We start from the raw sequence: 20,130 nt of genomic DNA, 5'->3' as shown, positions 1-20,130 counted from the left end.
TTCTGTTAAATCTACAGTAACACAAGCAACAGTTGCCCATCATGCATGTTTTCAGTTCAGCTACTAACACACCGAAACTGCTACTTGCACTCATCTTTCATGCTATTTACTTCTATTCTCTGGAAGAGCCTTCCTGATTCATTATTCCCCAAAGACCACAATCTCTAGCTCATCAAAAAGAATTGGAACCGATTCCTTCTCTCTTAACCTCACACAACATCAATTTGTTATAAGTTCTGCAAGCAAGACAACAGATTTGAACAGGCTTATAGCTGGAGGCTGTGTTGCATTTAAAGAAAATAAAGGCCTATCATTAACTAATCCTCATACTGTATGGCCTTTCTAGGACTTATAAGCCAGACTTTCTGTTAAGGCCAACAGCTCACTGCATTGTTATTCCAGCTACAAATACTAGTAACTTGCTTTTCATCTGTCTGCCTATTTGCCGTTTTGACAAAGCCATAAACAACTACAGGATTTCTTCATCTTCTAAAAAATGAATTCATGCATATACGCATTCCTGATAAAGATATATCTAAATGTATTGCAAATATACTACTTAGTATTTAGGTAGCTTTTGGTTCTGTCATAAGATTTCATTCTTAGTTTACTGAAGAGCAGACTTTTCAAGATCTGCATGAGGCATTTTACTTAGAATACAACAGAGTAAGTAGGCATAATTCTAGAAATTAAAGAATGGACATGTTATGTTAAATAAACTAATTGTAAATTTTTTCACCTAAGTATAAAAAGTATCTCCTGTACAAGGTAAAAAATGGAATAGCATGTTCAATTAAATAGAATGATTCTAAAAAGTATCCCAACAGCATTAACAAGGTAATAGGCATTTACACTGTTAAAGAGGGGGAGGGGATGAATTTCAATGCCCAATGTGAGATCATTCCTTCACTTGTTGGAAGACTGGAGTGACTTGAAAAAGTTCAGTGTTTGGTCTCTAGAGTAGGGTTTCTGGATTATGTAATAAATATATGAAAGTACAAAAAAATTTTCATGGGTGATAGTTATATAAAAAAAAAGTCAACAAATTCCTAATTAAAAAAAATAGGCACGATTAGAACACAGTTAAAAAAAATACTAATACTATCTCCCAGAAATGAACATAGGCCATCAGATCTGTTTAAGTTTGTACAGTGTTGATGGCTTTTCATAAGTTCCTTTATAAAGACATTCCATGAGGAATCTGATCTTATATGAACTTTTAGTCTTATTCTGCAGGACTCTATCTTATCATAGATGGCATGTTCAGCAAGGCCAGATTGTTCAGGTTCAAGAAACTTGATTCTTGGAACTTGTTCAAGGATCTGGTAGATGCCTGGAAAACTAAGTAGAGGAAGCTTGTATTTTGGTGAAGAAAGAAAAAAAAAAAGATTTTCTTGACAGGACAAAAAATGCCATATAAATGTTGATACTTCTCAATATCTAGAGTGCCAGAAAAATCCTTTCAGATTTACCAAATTTTTCATTACTTAGGCTTTTGTTGTTGTTGTAGCAAATTCTGTGGTTGGTGTCCAGATATGATTGTTTAGGTGTGACTGATAACTGGTGACATATACATTGTATTTTCTATGATCATGATGGATTGTAGTTTGTTCATAGTAGGTGTAAATTTCACAGAATGAAGATAACCCGTAGAAGTTCAAGAATTTATGTAGCATATAGTTAATGTTTATTTGAATGTTGCTTGGCTAAGCATTGAACAGAAAAATTCTTACCCAAGTTGTTGAACAGAACATAAAGTTTAAACATTCTTGAGATCAAATATAACTCAAGTAGTACTTGTTGGAAGTTTTTCCAATTGGTTATACTATAAATTAAAGATACCAATAAATTATATACTTGGTTTCATCATTTATCCAAGTGTACCCATATCCCATAGTGCAAAGCACATATCCTTGCAGACATGTATAATGCTGTGCATTATGGGAAGGGTCACTGCACAGACCGATTTTGACCTTCATTGAGGTCTCATCAGTGGAAGCCAGACCCAGAGTGATACTAAGGTTGAAGTAATGCAGAAGTAATATTTTCATATAAAGTAGCTAAAAAGTGTCACACCTTATTATTAAAATACTCTGCATTAGAGATTAGAGATAGTTATTGGAAGTTTTTCCAACAACTATCTCTTAGTTATACTATAAATTAAAGACACCAACAAATTATATACTTGGTTTTATCCTTTATCCAAGTGTAAGAATTTCTTATAATTTCTTGGTATCTTTAATTTATAGTATAATTAAGTGGAAAACTTCCAACAACCATCTGTTATCCAGAGTATTTTAATAAGATACCTTTTTGGCTACTCGTATATGAAAATATGACTTCTGCATTATTTCAACCTTAGTATCATATCTGGGTTTGACTCCCACTGAAGAGACCTCAATAAAGGTTGAAACCGGTCTGGGCAGTGACCCTTCCCATAATGCATAGCATTATACATGTCCACAAGGATATGTGCTTTGCATTATGGGATACTAAGGATGTGATGGGATACAAGTGATGTGAAGTCATTAGCTTCTATATACAAGTTGCCTCAGTCCTGAAAATATTTCAGGTGCAAATTTTGTTTGTTTACACTTGGATAAAGGATTAAACCAAGTATATAATTTATTGGTATCTTTAATACAAGTAGTTGTTATATTCATGCTTTCAATCTATGTTCATTATCCCTGATAAGTACAAGAAAGAACATTAAAATTGGTAAATTATCTCCTAGTCATGAAATGATCTCTTGTGACTTCATTCAGTATGCTAGTTCATAGTATGGTAGATAGCCAGTTCAACATATTTTTAAATATTAGCCTTCAATTTATATGAAGTCTGCTCAGTTTTTTTTTTTCTTTTTTTTTTTTCACTGTAGAAATTATTAGAGGAAATAAACAGCAGACAGATCACAGTTATTAGTGGAGAGACTGGGTGTGGCAAAACAACCCAAGTAAGTGAAAATAAATTTTAACCACGTACCTGGCTTTAATTTAAATGCTAGCAGTTCTTATTTTTATTTGTTTAATTAAAATAAGATAAAAATAAAGATAAAAAAATAAAATAAGATTAAAATAAAGTAATTTTGATATATATTTAAAGTGCAACATAGTTTTATTATGCTCACTTGGCTGACAGAGCAAGGGTCTCTGACTTGTTCATAAGTGAGCCTAGTAGTCAATTTCTTTGATTAATTTTAAATAAATTAATATTAATAAATTTAAATAACCCCTGAAATTTATATCAACACAGAATATTACTAAAAATAGTATAAAATATATAGTACATATTTTAGTATTCAGTACAAAATTTTATTTCTGTTTTCATTCATATCATACTCTAATGAAAACAGATGAGTTTTTAATTGCATTTATGACATTATTATTATTAAGAGAGACCTCCAGGGAATCAGAGACTCATCGGAGGAGGCCACATACTACAGGTACCAGCTATCATACTTATTCTTGAATTCATTCAAACTGCTTGCACTCACAACATTCCAATCATGCACCATATGTGGTGCATGATTGGAATGAAACAGTGGCATTCATTCATAGCTTCCAAGGATGCCCTCTTGTCATTTCCCCACCCTCCAGTACTGAAATATCATCACACACAAACATCCCTGAAATTGATGAAGTTACGATCATTATTGATTTCCAAGTAAATGAAACTAAATTACTTTGCTCCAGTCTCTATCAGTTAGAACCAATCAGGATACTATAAACATAAAAAAGCCTTATCTAATTTCTCTCCCTCTTGGCAATTAAATGGAATAAATTACTCCCCCTTTATCTCAAAACCAAATAAATTCTTAATACCTAATCATAAACCATTAGGCAACTCAGTCCATTTTGTGCTGTTCATCATCTGACAATGATTCTTACAAAATGTTCAGCACTACTATCACATTGTGGTCTTGTAGATATTTATCTAATTTTTGTTCCCTTTTGGTGTGAAAATTTTTCAGTTTTTATTTTTATTTTCAAAATTTTTAGTTTTTATATTTTTCTTTTTTAGTTTTTTTCTGTAGTCCATTTGATTCATCATTTTCCTTGTTTATTCATTGTACTTGCACTTCATTAAAAACACCATCCTCTTTTTGCATGTTCTTATTAGGTAATGGAGCTATCCTGTATCTCCAACCTCTGGTTGGAGATACGGGATAGCTCCATTACCTAATAAGCTTTGCTATTTTTTTTTAATCTACATTTAATTATATTTCTAGTCTAGTCAGTCAGTGACTTTAAACATGATTTATGTAAACAGTGTGTAATTTTCCACTTATGTTCAAGTATAAGATTACTGTCTCTTGTATATTTTAGGTACCTCAGTTTATCTTGGATGATTATATTGAAGCTAATAATGGGTCTATCTGTAGAATCATTTGCACACAACCAAGAAGAATTAGTGCAATCACTGTAAGTAATTAAGATGGTATATTTTAAGTTTAAATGTCAAACATTTTAATGGTGTGTGTGTGTGTGTGTGTGTGTGTGTTGCCAACTGTATGAATTTCATTTCCTTCTTTCCTGTGACCATTACTCCCAGTCTGTTTCCATACTTAAAATCCCCCATAATTATTACTCAGCCTGCACTCATTGTGCTAATTTGCCAATACATACCATCTATATTCTCCCTTATACCCAATGGGCAATAGCAGAAACCAACTATATTATTATTATCATCACCATTTGACCTCCATGGAGTCAGAGACTCATCATGGGGGAGGTACTCACTATTACATACAATGCATCATATATAGTTAGCCTCTATCTCACGCCAGATGGCTTCAAATGAAACTCTTGGCATCCTTGTCCTCCTGATGTACTTCTACTCTTTGTGGCTTTGGTTCTTCTTCTTCTGTCATTAGCAAAACTCCTCCTCCAATTCTCTTCCCTCTATCCTCTCTGAAAATCCATGGCATTATATTCCTGTATTTTCCTTGATAAACCAAGTCCCACTAATGCCTATAATCTTTGGCCAAGTTGAGCTAATCAATACCAAACACTCCTCTCCCTTATTCCAAATACTTCTAGCATTAGCCTACATAAACTACAATATCCTTCATCACACTAAAGCTACATTTAGCATCATGTGATTACTTGCTCCCCTTTGAACATTGTAGTTTCACTGAATCTATCCTTTCACTGATTTTGTCCTGTAGATGACATGAAGAGTTATACACATTTTTAATAGACTATTTAAGACATTTTATATTGCTTGTGCTGTGCACTTGTTAAACCTGGTAATGAGCAATGCAGTAAAAATCTTTTAATACCACTGAATTTTTTTTTATATCGTTCAAGAACTTTACAGCTTTGGACCTCAAAGAAACACTGAAGTGTATTTAAAGTATGTTTACCAAACAAATTTCAAACCTACAACTCAGTTTTCCTATCATATATTTTATATCCTGTACTAAAAACTCAGTTAAAAATGGTGTGTAATGCTCTTTTAGAAACTGTTGATTTTATTAATAAAGATACAGATTTCAGAATACAAGCCAAAGGATCCACTTTAAATTTATTAGCTCAATACAAGTTTGGCATAATGTTTTAAATAAAATAAATGTGACAAATTTTGCCCTTGAAACAATAAAGGGAATGAAGAATATGAAGAGATAATGTATACAAGAAATATATTATTGATGCTAAACAAATTGCAGAGTTTCTTAATATTGACACGAACTTCTCTGATGTAGAAAATTTTAGGAAAATGGAGAGGTTGACTGCAAATCCCATGATCAGCCTAAGTGATGATCCAAAATGAAATTCCAAAATCAGTTTTTTTTTAAATTAAAATTTTTGAATTTATTTTATTTTTATGTTGATTACAACTTCATCTTTAAAAGAAAGATATACAACACTGAAAGATGTTGAAAGTTTATTTTTCACTTGGTTAGAGTATCATAAATTTAGTTTAATCCTTTATCCAAGTGTGAGCAAACAAAGTTTGCGCCTGAAAGTATCTTCAGGACTGGGGTAAGGTGATACAACACCAGGGCAACTCGTTGCAAAGGTGTAGCAAGCTACCAACACTCCTGTCTCAGTATCTCCTTTAATGCAAAACACATCTCCTTGCGGATATGTCTAATGTTATGTATTAAGGGAAGGGCCACTACCCAGACTAGTTTCGATCTTTATTGAGGTCTCTTCAGTGGGAGCCAGGCCCAAGCTGAGATACCAGGCAGAAGCATTCGCAAGTCATCTCTACCTATAGGAGTTGCCAAATGGTGTGCCACCCTTTTTTAATAAATTACTCTGGATTTAGAGAAAGATGTTGAAAGTTTATTTTTCACTTGGTTAGAGTATCATAAATTTAGTTTAATCCTTTATCCAAGTGTGAGCAAACAAAGTTTGCGCCTGAAAGTATCTTCAGGACTTGGATAAAGGATTAAACTAAATTTATGATATAACACTGAAAGAATATCAAGGCTTTTTCAATCTTCTAGAAGACACATGTCATTTGAGGAATTATGACGAATGTGAACTATTGCAACTTTGTGAAAATTTACAGTTGCCTTTGATGGCAATTGTAAATTTTACAATGATATCTACAGAGACGTAGATATCAGCTACATCTCTGTTGGTTTTAATCTTACACCTAACAGCTGCGTTATGAATTAATTAATCCATAAAGTGTTTTGTTGGTTTATTTTATTTTTATGTTGCTCCCACCCACAAATGGTTATTTGCAGAAATATAGTACATTTTGTACTATGGATGGGCTAAGAATTTTTTTTTATATCTTTATCAACTTTATACATATACATGTTATGGTTAAAGTGATAAATTCGATTATTATTAATAATTACCAGTTAAAGTGAATAATTTACGAGAATTAATCACTTTAACTGGTTAAAGTGAATAATTCCTAGAGGAGTGTGGTAAATGTAATAAATATGTAATATAGTAAATGTAATATATGTTTTATATATAGGTTTCCATTCTCAGTAGAAATTATAACAGCTTAGGTTAGATTAGGTTAGTTTATAATGAAAAAAGTAAGGAAAGTACTTCTTTTGCACACAATGAAATCAGAAATCATTATAAACTAACCTAACCTAACCTTTATCAGTTGGAAATCATTATAAACTAACCTAACCTAAATTAACCTACCCTTTATTGGTTAGGTTAGTTTATAATGAAAAAAGTAAGGAAATTATTCTTTTGCACTCAATGAAAGCAGAAGTCATTATAAACTAACCTAACCTAAACTAACCTGGAAGTCCCATGTCGAACCAGAGTGGAGTCGTAGTTTGTTGTGGGCAGATTAATGGGATGAAAGATAAACGTTGTTGTGGGTCGAGCTTAATAATTGCGGACAGAATAAATGGGGATAACAAATAAAAGTTGTGGGTAGATGAATGGGGATAATAGATAAATCAGAGAGGAACTGATCAGTGGTTTTCTCTATTGATGAGGAAAGAGATACAGCAACGACGTTTATCTATTATCCCCATTCATCTGCCCACAAGAACTTTTATTTGTAATCCCCATTTATCCGCCCACAATCATTAAGCTTGGCCCACAACAATGTTTATCTTTCATCCCCATTAATCTGTTCACGACAAACTACGACTACGCTCTGGTTCGACATGTGACATCCAGGTTAGTTTATAATGATTTCTGATTTCATTGTTGCAAAAGAAGTACTTTCCTTATAAACTAACCTAAACCTAACCTAAGCTGTTATAATTTCTGTTGAGAATGAAAACCTATAAACATGTTTTTATTACATTTACCAGACTCCACTAGGAATTATTCATTTTAACCGGTTAAAGTGATTAATTCTAATTATTCACTTTAACTGGTAATTATTAATAATAACCGGATTTATCACTTTAACTGTAACATATATATATATATATATATATATGAGGGTGGTCTGAAAAGTTCTCGGCCAAACAATAAAAAAACGAATTTATAACTTCAAAATTATTTTATTTTTCAACATAATCTGCCTTAAGACTAATACATTTATTCCAGCGATGCTCCAGCACCATTATCCCATTCCTGTAGTTGGTTCTCAGTAAGATCTGCAAAATGCCCCTCTACAGCTGCAATCACCTCTTGATTCAAAGAAAAACGCTGACCAGCGAGGAAGAGTTTTAGTTTTGGGAAGAGATAGAAGTCAGAGGAAGCCAGATCTCAGGAACAGGGTGAATGTTCCAACAATTTATATTGCAGATCCCTTAATTTTCCCATTGCCAAAACATCTTTGTGGGCAAGTGCATTGTCCTCATGAAAGATGATTTTTTTTTCTTCTGCAAACTGGGTCTTTTCTCAAGAATTTTTTTTGTCTACTCTGATTAAAAGATCGGAATAATATTCTCCAGTTATTGTTTTACCCTTTTCAAGATAATTAATAAACAAAATGCCTTTAGCATCCCAAAACACTGATGCCATGACCTTTCCTGCTGATGAAACGAACTTTGTCTTCTTTGGTGTCGAACAACTGGCTTCTGTCCACTGTTTTGACTACTGTTTGGATTCTGGTGTGTAATGGTGAATCCAAGTCTCATCCATAGTAATAAATCAACGCATAAAATCAGTTTTGTTCTTGTTAAAATGCTCCAAGCACTGTTCAGAGATTTTCATGCAAGTGCGTTTTTGATCTGCTTTGAGCAAGCACGGCCCATCTTGCGCAGAGCTTTTTCGTATACAATTATCATGCAAAATATATCCTACATGTTCTTTTGAAATGCTTACTTTCAGCAATTTCATGCACTTTGACTCGCTGGTCATCCATTATCATATTGTGCACTTGATCAATGATTTTTGGTGTTGTTACACTTTTTGGATGTCCTTCACGTGGATCATCTTGAAGGATCACCATCTTAATGTACTTCCTCCAGTTCTAACTGCTGACTTACAACACAAATAAAGACTAAATATTGCTTGATAAAATGCTCCATTGACACCATATAACTGTAGCATTTTGAATAGCTTTTCTCTTGGCACCTTGTCATATGCCTTTTCTAGAGCCACAAAAACTTAAATACAGTAATATCTCGCTATCCGAACTGCTTTAGTCCGAACCCTCCAGTAATCCGAACTGCGGTTTGAAAGAAAAAAAAAGTTTTATTTATTACGTATTATTATTTTGTGTGCTATTATTTTTAGATTTAATAATTATTATTTTAACTATTATTATTTATTTTATTATTATTACAGTACAGTATATATATTTTTTCATACTGTCGATTGTATGGTTACACTGTAGGCCTATTTTGATTTATTGTGTGTTCACGTTTGCTTTTTCATACTGTACAGTACATACTGTATTGTCGGCATGAATCACCGCTGTCGAGCATCATGGAAAAAACTGTGGCCTTCTAGAATTTACGAAGATAACTAGAGTGATATACAAAAAACGGAAAAAAACTGTGGCCTTCTAGAATTTACGAAGATAACTAGAGTGATATACAAAAAACGGAAAAAAACTGTGGCCTTCTAGAATTTACGAAGATAACTAGAGTGATAGACAAAAAGCAGATATTCAAAACGGGCATAATTTGGTTAAAAATATAAATCCAGATGTTGAAATTTCACAAACAGATTGTACGGAATGGATTACAGGCAGAACCGAAAGTGAATTCGAAATCAAATCAGATGCTTAAATTATAAATATGACGCTACAGAATGAATTAGCAGATGATGATGATGATAAAGAACTCTAAGAAAAAAAAGTAAAACACGAAGAAGCAGTTGACAGTTTTAATATGTGTATAGAATGGGCTAAGCAGAATGATACGCCATTCCACAAAATTTTATTGCTAATGCAGCTCCGAGAAGAAGCATTCGAAAAAAGTTTAGCTTCCAAGAAGCAAAAGAAAATCAGTAACTTTTTTAAAAAGAAATTAAAAAAAAAAACTTCTTTCTGTTATTTTGTGAAACTTTTTTTGTGTGTTGTGTACAAGAAAGTGATATTTTTTACACAAATTAAGTTATTACTGAACTATGCAATTTTATTAAATCAGAATCCTCAACAATACAGGTAAATACAAACTAAATATTTTACTAAAATTAACTTGCGTACTGTATTATTTTTTTAAGTTTTATATTACAGTACAGTAGCATTTTTTCTATCAGTTAATTCATTTATTTACAGAATTAAATTGATGTACCATTAGAATCTGATTATTTTTGTCTTAAATGCTAGTTATTGTTGCCTCTTGGGGGGAAAATTTGCTAATCCAAACTTTTCGCTAATCTGAACGAGTGCAGTTTTTATTAGCTCGGATTAACGAGATACCACTGTACAGATCTTTATATTCCCACGACTTCTCAACTAATTGGTGTAAAGTGAAAATCTGACCCTGACAGCTCTATTTTGCCTGAATCCAGCTTGTTCTTCACCAAGCTTCCCTACAATCCTTCTCCAACATTTCTCAAGTATACTTGCATATATCTTACCAGGAACACTCAGTAGAGAAATATCGCTGTAATTCTCACATTCAGTTTTCTTTCCCTTTTTAATTTATGGGTACTATGAGAGCTCTGCTAGAATCATCTGGAATTTGCCCCTCTGTCCAGGCCTTCTGAACTATGCAGTGCAGCCACTGCAAGACTTTTATACCTCCATACTTGAGCATTTTTGGTCGAATATCATCTACTTCAGCTGTCTTTCCACATTTCAGGCTTTTAATGGCTTTTTCTACTTCAAGTATGGATATGCATTCCTGGTCAGTGGTTTCTACCACTGTGCTGTCACTGATTGTTTCGTTTAGCAATTTTTTGAAGTAATTACTCCATGCTTCAAGAATAACTTTTTCTCCTATTTTCATGTCACTTTATCATCTCTAATTCCTTTTACTGTACTCTTTCCTCCATTTCTGAGATTTTTCAACAGAGTATTTTGGCACCTTCTTGATATTTATTTTCTATGTTCTTACCCAAGTCTTCCTATGACTTTTGTTTGGCTAGTTTAGCTTTCTTACATTTATCTCTGTGCTCTCTAAGAGCACAAGCTGACTTATTTACCAGGAAATTTTGATATGTTTTTTTTTTTTTCCTTCACTGCCTCTTCAACTTCCCATGTCAACCATGGAGTCCTGATCTTTCTATCCTTGCAGACAATCTCACCAGAATGCTTCTCTGGCTGAATCAATCAATGTTTTCTTCAGGATTTGCCACTGAATCTCCAAGGTTTGGTTTCTGTTCTCAAACTCTTTCATTTTTTCTTGAATAATGTATGTGTATTTTAGTCTACAGTTTACACCTGAGAGCTACTCAACTTTTATTTGCTTTAAAACTTTCTTACATGTTCTTCTTTTCAGTTGTAAGTTCAATTTTATCCTGCTGAAGACTAAATGGTGATCAGTTTCAATTTCAATTCCTCTGTACACTCTAGTGTCCTGTGCCAGTGAAAAAACATCAGTATCAGCAATAACATAGTCAATGAATCTTTTCTTATTTTTTGCCTCTTCTCTCCATGTGAATTTGTTTGCATTTTTATGTTGAAACATTGTGTTGATAATAACTAGTCCATGTCCTGAGCAGAAATCCAACAGGTATTTGCTGTTATTATTAGCTTTTGGTCTTTTCTCCAAATTTTCACAAAATATTTTTGTATGTCTGACAATCAATTCCTACTCTGCTATTTAGATCCCTAACAAGGACCAACTTTTCATTTTTCATTGTGTCAGTTACTTTCTCTAAAGCCTCAAAAAATTCCTCCACTTCTACCTTAGTAGAACCTTCTTTGGAACATAGGCACAAATAAGTCTCATTGTCCGGTTTCCCATTCTTATATTTGTCCATATCACTCTACATGATATTGCTTGCCATTCAAGAAGATTAGCCTCGTATTTTGTGTTCAATACTATAGCTGCACCTTCTTTTCCCTGATTGTCATTGCCTGAATATAACATTTTGTATTTATTTTCTCAGAAAAATCTCATCAGATTTTGTCTTTTTATGTTTCCATCTCATCTATTATGTCAATCTGGTACTTATCCAATTACTCAGGTAGCTCCATTTCTTTGCCATTCATTCTTCTTATGTCGATAGTACCGATCTCGAACTCTGACGATGTTGAGTTAGGGTGTGTTTCAGGATTTGTTCCAAAAACTGACTTTCCTCTGTTCACGCTGTTTCCCTGGCGAAAACAATGGGGGCCCTGTTTAACCAGGCAACATCCCAGATGGCATGAACTTCTGTCATGTTATACCATAATTTTATATTTTGGTTTTAGTCAATAAGTTCATTCAGTATCTAGGTAGATACCTAACAGGGTGCACCACGAGAAGGTAAGGATTGGACATTGGACCAGAACCCCTGGTCGGTTCTCTGCATTCCTTTAAAGGCTATGTGGAGGTCTCCTCTCATGATACAGCTTTGACCCTTAAGCACCCCCCCCCCCCCCTTCTTTTCATTGCATTAATCTTACCTGGAACACTCAGAGAAATACCTCTTAATTCTCACATTCAGTTTTATTCTTTTTTTTTTTTATAGTTGGGTGCTATGAGAGCTCTACTCCAATCATTAGGAATTTGACCATCTTACCAGTTCTCTAAATTATGCAGTGTAGATACTCCAGAACTTTCATACTTGCATACTTCAGCATTTCTGGTAGAATATCATCTACTCCAGCTGCCTTTCCACATTTGAAGTTTTTGATTGCTTTTTCTACCACAAGTATTGATGTCTATTCCTCTTTGCAATACCCTTGAAAATTTTCTAGTACGGTTTTCTGTCACTGTTTGTTTCATTTAACAAACAGTGACAGTCTTTCAAAGTAATTACTCCAGACATCTAGGATATTCTTATCTTTAGTTTTCATGTCATCTTTATTATCTTTGATTCCTTTTCCTCTTACTCTTTCCTCCATTTCTAAGCTTCTTCAATAGCCTCCAGAATAGTTTGCCAAACCTTACTGATATTTATTTTCCATACTTTTACCAAAGTCTTCCCATGACTTTTGTTTAGCTGCTTTTACACACGTCTTACACTTGCTTACATTTTTCTCTGTGTTCTTTGTGTCTGCTGACTTATTTGCTAGAAACACTTCTTATTCTTTCTTTTTTTTTTCTTGGATTGCTTTTTTAACTTCTTCTGTCTGCCATGGTGTTCTTACTGTTCTATCCGTGCATAAAATTTCACCACTTATCTCCCTAGCTGAATTGATCAGTGCCTTCTTCAGAGTTTGTCGCTGAGACTCCAAGGTTTGGTTCTTGTTTTCAAACTGCTTCAAATTTTCTTTAATAATGTTTGCGTAGTTGAGTCTACAATTTTCCTGTAAAATCTGCTCAACTTTAATTCTTTTTAAAACTTTCTTATATACTGTTCTTTTCAATGTGATATTCATTTTTATTCTGCGTACTAAGTAATGGTCACTTCCGATTTCAAATCCTCTTCAATTCACTATCAACAATTACACAGTCAATCATGGTTTTCTTATTTCTTGTGTCTTCTCTCCATGTGAACTTGTGCTCATCTTTATGTTGAAACACGTTATTAGTGATGACTAGTCAGTGTCCTGAGAAGAAGTCGTCCAGCTAATACCTACCATTATATTTGCTTTGTCCTTTTTCTCCGAATTTTTCAAAAATGCCCCTATGCCTTGTGAGATTCATTTCCTACTCTGCTGTTCAGGTTTCCAACAAGAACTGCTTTTTTCCATTTTTCTTTGTCAGCTGCTGTTCCAATGACTCAAAAAACTTCTCCACATCTTCCTTAGAAGAACCTTCTGTGGGACCATGGGCACAAATAAGTTCATTGTCCATTTCCCCATTTTGAAGTTTGCCTACTTGAAACTGCTTTCCCATCAAAAAGTTTATCTTCATGTTCGGTGTTGAATTCTCTCACTACTTGTTCCTTTCCTTGATCATTATTCCCTGAAAATAGCATCCTATACTTATTATTTAGTACTGTCTCATCTGTTTTTTTGTCTTCTTTGTCTCAGTAATTTTAATTATGTCCATGTGTCGCACATGGACATCACTGGATGGTGCCCCAGCTGGCATGAAATTTCATCATGTTGTACCATCATTTGTTGTTTAAGCCGATAAAAGTGCAATTTGGTCCTGTCCCAAATTGCCAGCCCATCCTTGTTCGTTCAGTACCCAGTAGATACCTACTAATGGGGCACACCATGTGAAGGTGACAATTGGTCATTAGGTCAGATGCCTCAGTCAGAGTGCGTGTGTATGAGATCTTGAGCATGCCAGTATTGAATAGTAGAGCTGTGAGAAAGTCTGGTAGGCTATAGCTTAGATTGTTGTTAATATGGATGGGGTTAAGTATTATTTCCTTAGATTCTATAATTTTTTTCTCTATCTCGTCACAACTGCACTGAATATTGTCAGTTCTATCTCAGAGTATCTGATGTTGAATATTTTCTTCATTTGAATTAGCTGAAAATAGAACATGGTTGGACAAGGCACTGGCACAAGTTCTGCTGCAGTTGATGCCTCATTGATGTTCTTCTAAATGTAGTTCTACCGATTTCTCTGTCTGTCTGAAGTACGGTTTACTGCAGTCACAGAGAATCTTATAAACACCAGGATATCCTGGTGTTTATAGAATCTAAGGAAATAATACTCAACCCCATCCATATTAACAACAATCTAAGCTATAGCCTACTGGACTCTCACAACTCTACTATTCAATACTGGCATTCTCAAGATCTCATACTCATGCATGCGCAAAACAATATAACCAGAGTTTGTTCTTCTTTTTGAAACTGTAAGCTGTAATCTCTACAGTTTGTTTGTTATGTCTCTAAGCTTGGTTTTTTAAAATGCTGTTTCCTTTCCAGTTTTGGATGGTATTTATCAGTTGTGCACCTGAAGAAGTCTAGTCTTAGATGAAACTAATTGTGCAGATTTTTATTTTAACCTCGGTTCAGGTCATTCAATATTATAGAATATGTTATCAAACCGAGTAAATCTCCAAATGAACATATATATACACAGGTATCCCTTGCTTAATGCGGGATTTGATTAACGCGGCGAAATTAATTGCTGCAATCTCTTGATATACGCATCAAGAGTTTTGATTAATGCATCTTTAAATTTACCAAAATTCCATCAAATACGACTTCAACACAACGTCATCAGTGCTACAAACCATGGACATGGGCATCATTGCAACTTTCAAAGCCTATTTTAGAAGACATTCTCAAAGGCAGTAGAAACAACAATGGGAGAAAATGCGATTAGGCTCCAAGAAGTTTGTAAATATTTTAACATTAAACACGCAATTGAAAACATTCATGATTCGTGGAGCAAGTGTCTTCTAGCTACATGAGAGCTGTTTGGAAAAACCTTTTGCAGAATGCGTTAATGACTTAGGTGGTTTTCAAAATCCTGTGAACAACGTGGTTGAAGAAATCGTTGCAGTTGGAGACCTTGTTTTGATATGTTGATGCAGAAGATGTTAAAGAATTATTGGATTCAAATTCAAAAGATTTCAGTGACAATGACCTTCTTGAAACTGAACAACAATGTGCATATGAAGACAACGAACAAATGGAATGTGAAGATGAGGTTCCAAAGGAGATAACAATCGAAGAGCTGGATGGAATATTTTGCAGTTTAGAATCGCTTAAGCAACAAGTAATGGATATGGATCCAGATGTTAATGAAAGAATGCTTGTTTGCCAAGGTCTAGAGAGTCATTTTGCTTGTTATCGTAGAATTTATGCTGATAAGAAAAAAAATTAAAACTGTTCAAACGACTCTTGGTAACTATTTTTTTGATAAAAATTGCTGTAACTGATGTAGGTACAAGCATTTATTAAACATTTATTTTGCATTCATTTTTTTATCTTTTCTAAAGGAATACCATATAAAACTAATCATTAATACAGTAATTGATCATGGACGAATGAATTATAATTTTTGCCATTGATTATTATATTTGAATGATGCAATTTTGATATATGCGGTAACATCGAGGGATTAATTAATTGCGTTAATCAAGGGATACTTGCACGCTCTCATGTGTGTGTATAGTTCCAGAAATATCACTTAGAGTTACTGGTCACAAAAAAGATTTACTTGCTGATAGTATGAATTGGTAAAAGGAATATACATGCCTTGGTATATTTGTACACACACACACACACACACACACACACACATAAACACCACAGTTTCAGTTTTGGCAAAAAGTGGAACATAAGAACATAAGTTACATGCTACTTTTGTTCCACTTGCCTGTTAACTAACTACTAGTCTTCCATAACAAGAACTTGTTCATTTTACTCTCTCATCTATCAAAGCAGTTGAGTTTGTGAGGGATTATGTAAAAAAAAATGCTTATTCCAATTTTTATGCATGCTTCTATAATGTATGACTTTCTCTTCATTTGAAATATCTAAATAATAAGCATTTGAAATAATAAGCATCCACGAGAAGTTTCACTAATGGAGGCTTTGATTTCCTTAAATAAGTTTTGTTTATCTACATCAGCAGTAATTGACACAAATTCTGTACATTTCGTGTCTTTTTTTGATACTGTTCTGCTACTGGATGTATTAAGTTTTTGGGAATTCAGTAAATGGATGGTTTATTGAATTTAGCATACTAATATAGCATTGAATATAACATGCTACCAGTTTAGTAGTATGTTACCCAGGAAATTTCTGACCAAGTTTATATCATAGCACTTTTTTGTGTAAATTGAAGTCACATGAAACCTAAACATCTCCACTTTAAGAAAGGCCTTGAAAACTTTGTAGTAACATGAGTTTCTGCCAACAGATGTTTTTTTATACATTACAGAATGAAACTTCGTCTTCATAGCCTAAGCACTTAAATTCCTTGAATTACTATTATTACGGGCAACTCCAGGGAGTCATTGGACTCATCGAGGGAGGCCCCAAATCATATTCATCACAACTATTTGACATTCATACAGTATCTATCATACCTCGCCTTAAACTCATTCACTGTCACAGCATCCACCACAGACTCAGGGAGCGCATTCCACTCATTCACTACTCTAAAAGTAAAGAACCCAGCTCTAACACCTTTACTAACCACACTTTTGCCCAGTTTCCATGGATGTCCCCTAGTCCTCCCACAACCAGCCCTGTTCTCAAAAATATCTTCTGAATCAATTTTATAGAAACCCTTCAGTAATTTGAATGTCTCAATCATATCTCCCCTCCTCCGCCTATCAACCAATTTTTGCAACCCACAAATCCTCAACCTGTTCTCATACGGTTCATTCCACAGACCTGCTATCATCTTGGTCACTCGCCTCTGGATCCTCTCCACCTCCTCCCCATCAAGAAGAAACCTAGGTGACCAAATCTGAGCACAGTAGTCTAGATGGGGTCTTATCAAGGCTCGATACAGAGGAACAATAACCTGCTTGTCTCTGCTTGTCATCGTATTCTTCAGCAACCAAGTGAATGCATTCTAATCAGTGGTGTGTTGGTAAATTTTTAACAACCGGCTTGCTTTATGTGACCCAGGGCCGGTGCAGAGGTAGAGGGGCCACATACTGGCAAAGCAAGTTGAGGGGCATCGCTATTCTATTTTACACAGGGCCCTGCAAAGTATAGAACCAAGGCTGATGTGACCAGAGAAAAAATGTGGGGAAAGAGGGACAAGTCGGTGTAGAATATTTTGCAATCATGTTTTTAAGTTTTTTCACATACTTATCTGTAAGCCTCTTATAGACCAGGGCAATATTCATGAGAAATGACACTATAACGGCAAATTACAATGAAAATTTAAAGCTATTTAATTAATGACTATTTCGCGTCGGTCTGTGGATACATAGGAATGTTTTCAAATCCTTTCATGAAACAAATTGTGATAATAACAAAACTAAACAATAATTCAATATTTATTTTTATTGAAAATATTTTTCCAAAATTTTTATAATAATTTCCAAACAGACATTTGATTTTCACTAAAATTTTTCTCTTTTTCTGTTGTGTCTGTGGTCAATCTGTGAATTTTATTTATCCATGAATTTACGAAAGGTGTAGTGTCCCATTCTTTTAATTCTTTGCCCAGTAAATTAATCGTCATGAAATCAGAAATATGTTCAACTATTAAACTGTTTCTAAGTTTTGAACATATCACGTTCGTTAAACTAAAACCCTCTTTCTGCTTCTGTGCTACTGACTGCTATAGTGTTAATTATTTTTCTAGCTGTTTTAATTGTTGTAGGAACTGATTCATTTCCCTTTATGTTGTCATCCACAAAATCTCGAAAATCATTTTTATTTATCTGATATTTCAAAACTTCGATTAATTGATCTAATTTTCTTTCACCTTCCATCCAAGGTGAAGTTAATTTTTCATAGGACCATGTGGATTCATCTAGTAAATCGAATAGTTCTAAGATAGCTTTATCCTTTGCTGAGTAAAAGTCACAAATTCATAAAATAAATAATTTTGTCAAGCAATTTTTCTTTGGGAAGTGACATTATTTTTGTGTAGTTATAAAATGGAATATCTTTATATTTGTCAGATTCCATTAACTCATTAATTTGTTGCTCATGCTTTACGTGATTGTTTTTAAGAAGTTCAAAAGCACGTATTGTATGCTTTATTAATGTTTGAGCTTTGGTTAAATTTGTTTTTCGGGATTGAAGGCCGATTGAAAGTACAGAAAATTCTTCGAGAATATCTATCATTAGAGCCAGATCTTTAAAAAAATTTATATTTGTTAATCTTTTTGCCATACCAGTATAAACTGCAGACTGAGCAAAATGCTGATACAAAGTAGGATTATGCTCGCCATACTGCTTTAGCAGATCGCAAACTACATGCGGCCCAAGAACTCGCCCATTTTAATAATCTCTATATAAAGTTCTTTTGCTATAGCTGCAAGTTCTATTTGATTTTTATTTGATTGGTGATAAATTGAATAAATTTTATCTGAAAATATTTTAAAATGATTTGTTTATTTTATATCAGTAAATACTTGACAATTCAATATTTTTATTCAATTGTCAAGTGCTAGCTGAAGCCTATGATTTAAACAATGGCAAACAATTATTTTTGGAAATTTTTCCATTAATTTGGTAGCCACTCCAGACTTCTTCCCTAGCATTGTACTGGCACTGTCAGAACAAAAAGCTATTAATCCTTTCTTTTAGGCTTACACGGTGATCCGAATGCATTTTTGAAAATTATGGAGACAACTACCATGTTTGAATAAAAACTTTAGTTTAATATAACTAAAATCTACATTCGACGTTTTGTCCTTTATGTCAAGGTCATCTTCTGGAGCATACAACTATACACAGGAAACAAGCTATACTAAACAAGAGGACACCTCACAGGTGTCCTCTTCTCTTCCAATAAATGTTACCATAGTTGAAATCCCCCATAATAATTACCCTCCGTCCACTCATTTCATAAATTTGTTTATGCATATTATTTCCACCATCTATTCCATCACCTGGTCTATAGCAACACCCAACTGTATATTTTGTTCTGCCAGTCTCAATCTCACACCAAATACCCCCAAATGAGCTCTTTTCACTATCCTGCGATACAACTTCAATTCTTCTTGGCTCCAGTTCATCAGCTATCATCAGTAACACTCCTCCCCTCCATTTTATTCTCACTGTCCCTCCTAAACACACCATAACCTACACATTATATCTCACTAACTATATCATCTTCTGTCTGTCATGTTTCACTAATGCCAATAACCTGTGGCCAGGAAGAGTCAATGAAGGCCAAAAATTCTTCCTTCTTGTTCCTAATACTCCTGGTATTAGTATACATGAAATACAGAGGTCCCTTTGTCCCACCCGTATCTTGATGTGTTATTCTAACTATCCCATTCTGATTGCTCGTCCTTAGAATAGCTCGGGTACATTATATACATTCTTACACTCAACTGTCTCACTGATGTCCACATATCAACCCCCCCCCCCCCCTCCTTGGTAGTTCTAGTTTCCCCTGGTTCTGCACATCCATTTTCACTTCATTCAGCAAGATTTTTTCCAGTCTCTGCACACCAAATCCATTCAAATGCAGGCCATCCATCTTGTATAAATCCTTTCACCTGTCAAACTCATTCCACACGTCCACGAATTCCCCACCACACCGTCTTCATAACCTGTGCATAATGTCATTTGCGATAATGGCCCTCCTTCTAAACTCCTCTCTGTCATACCGAGGCAACAAACTCACCATTCTAA

At 34.1% G+C, this 20,130-nt stretch overlaps 1 protein-coding gene across 4 annotated transcripts in view; it reads left to right on the top strand.

The window, feature by feature from the left end:
* Window positions 1–20,130, top strand: part of LOC150107666 (ATP-dependent DNA/RNA helicase DHX36-like) — a 589,788-nt gene that overhangs the window by 93,643 nt on the left and 476,015 nt on the right. For all 4 annotated transcript variants that reach the window (XM_090391452.1, XM_090391454.1, XM_090391451.1 and 1 more), the window contains 2 exons: window positions 2,879–2,953; window positions 4,326–4,421. In XM_090391452.1, coding sequence (XP_090247578.1) covers window positions 2,879–2,953; window positions 4,326–4,421 — 171 coding nt within the window. The remainder of the gene's footprint in view (window positions 1–2,878; window positions 2,954–4,325; window positions 4,422–20,130) is intronic.

This window comes from Typopeltis vanoorti, chromosome 4, assembly GCF_054136105.1.
Source record: "Typopeltis vanoorti isolate ZY-2024b chromosome 4, IOZ_Tvanoo_1.0, whole genome shotgun sequence".
Lineage (NCBI taxonomy): Eukaryota > Metazoa > Arthropoda > Arachnida > Uropygi > Thelyphonidae > Typopeltis > Typopeltis vanoorti.
Note: the sequence above shows the minus strand (reverse complement) of the source record. Positions and strands in the feature narration are given on the sequence as shown.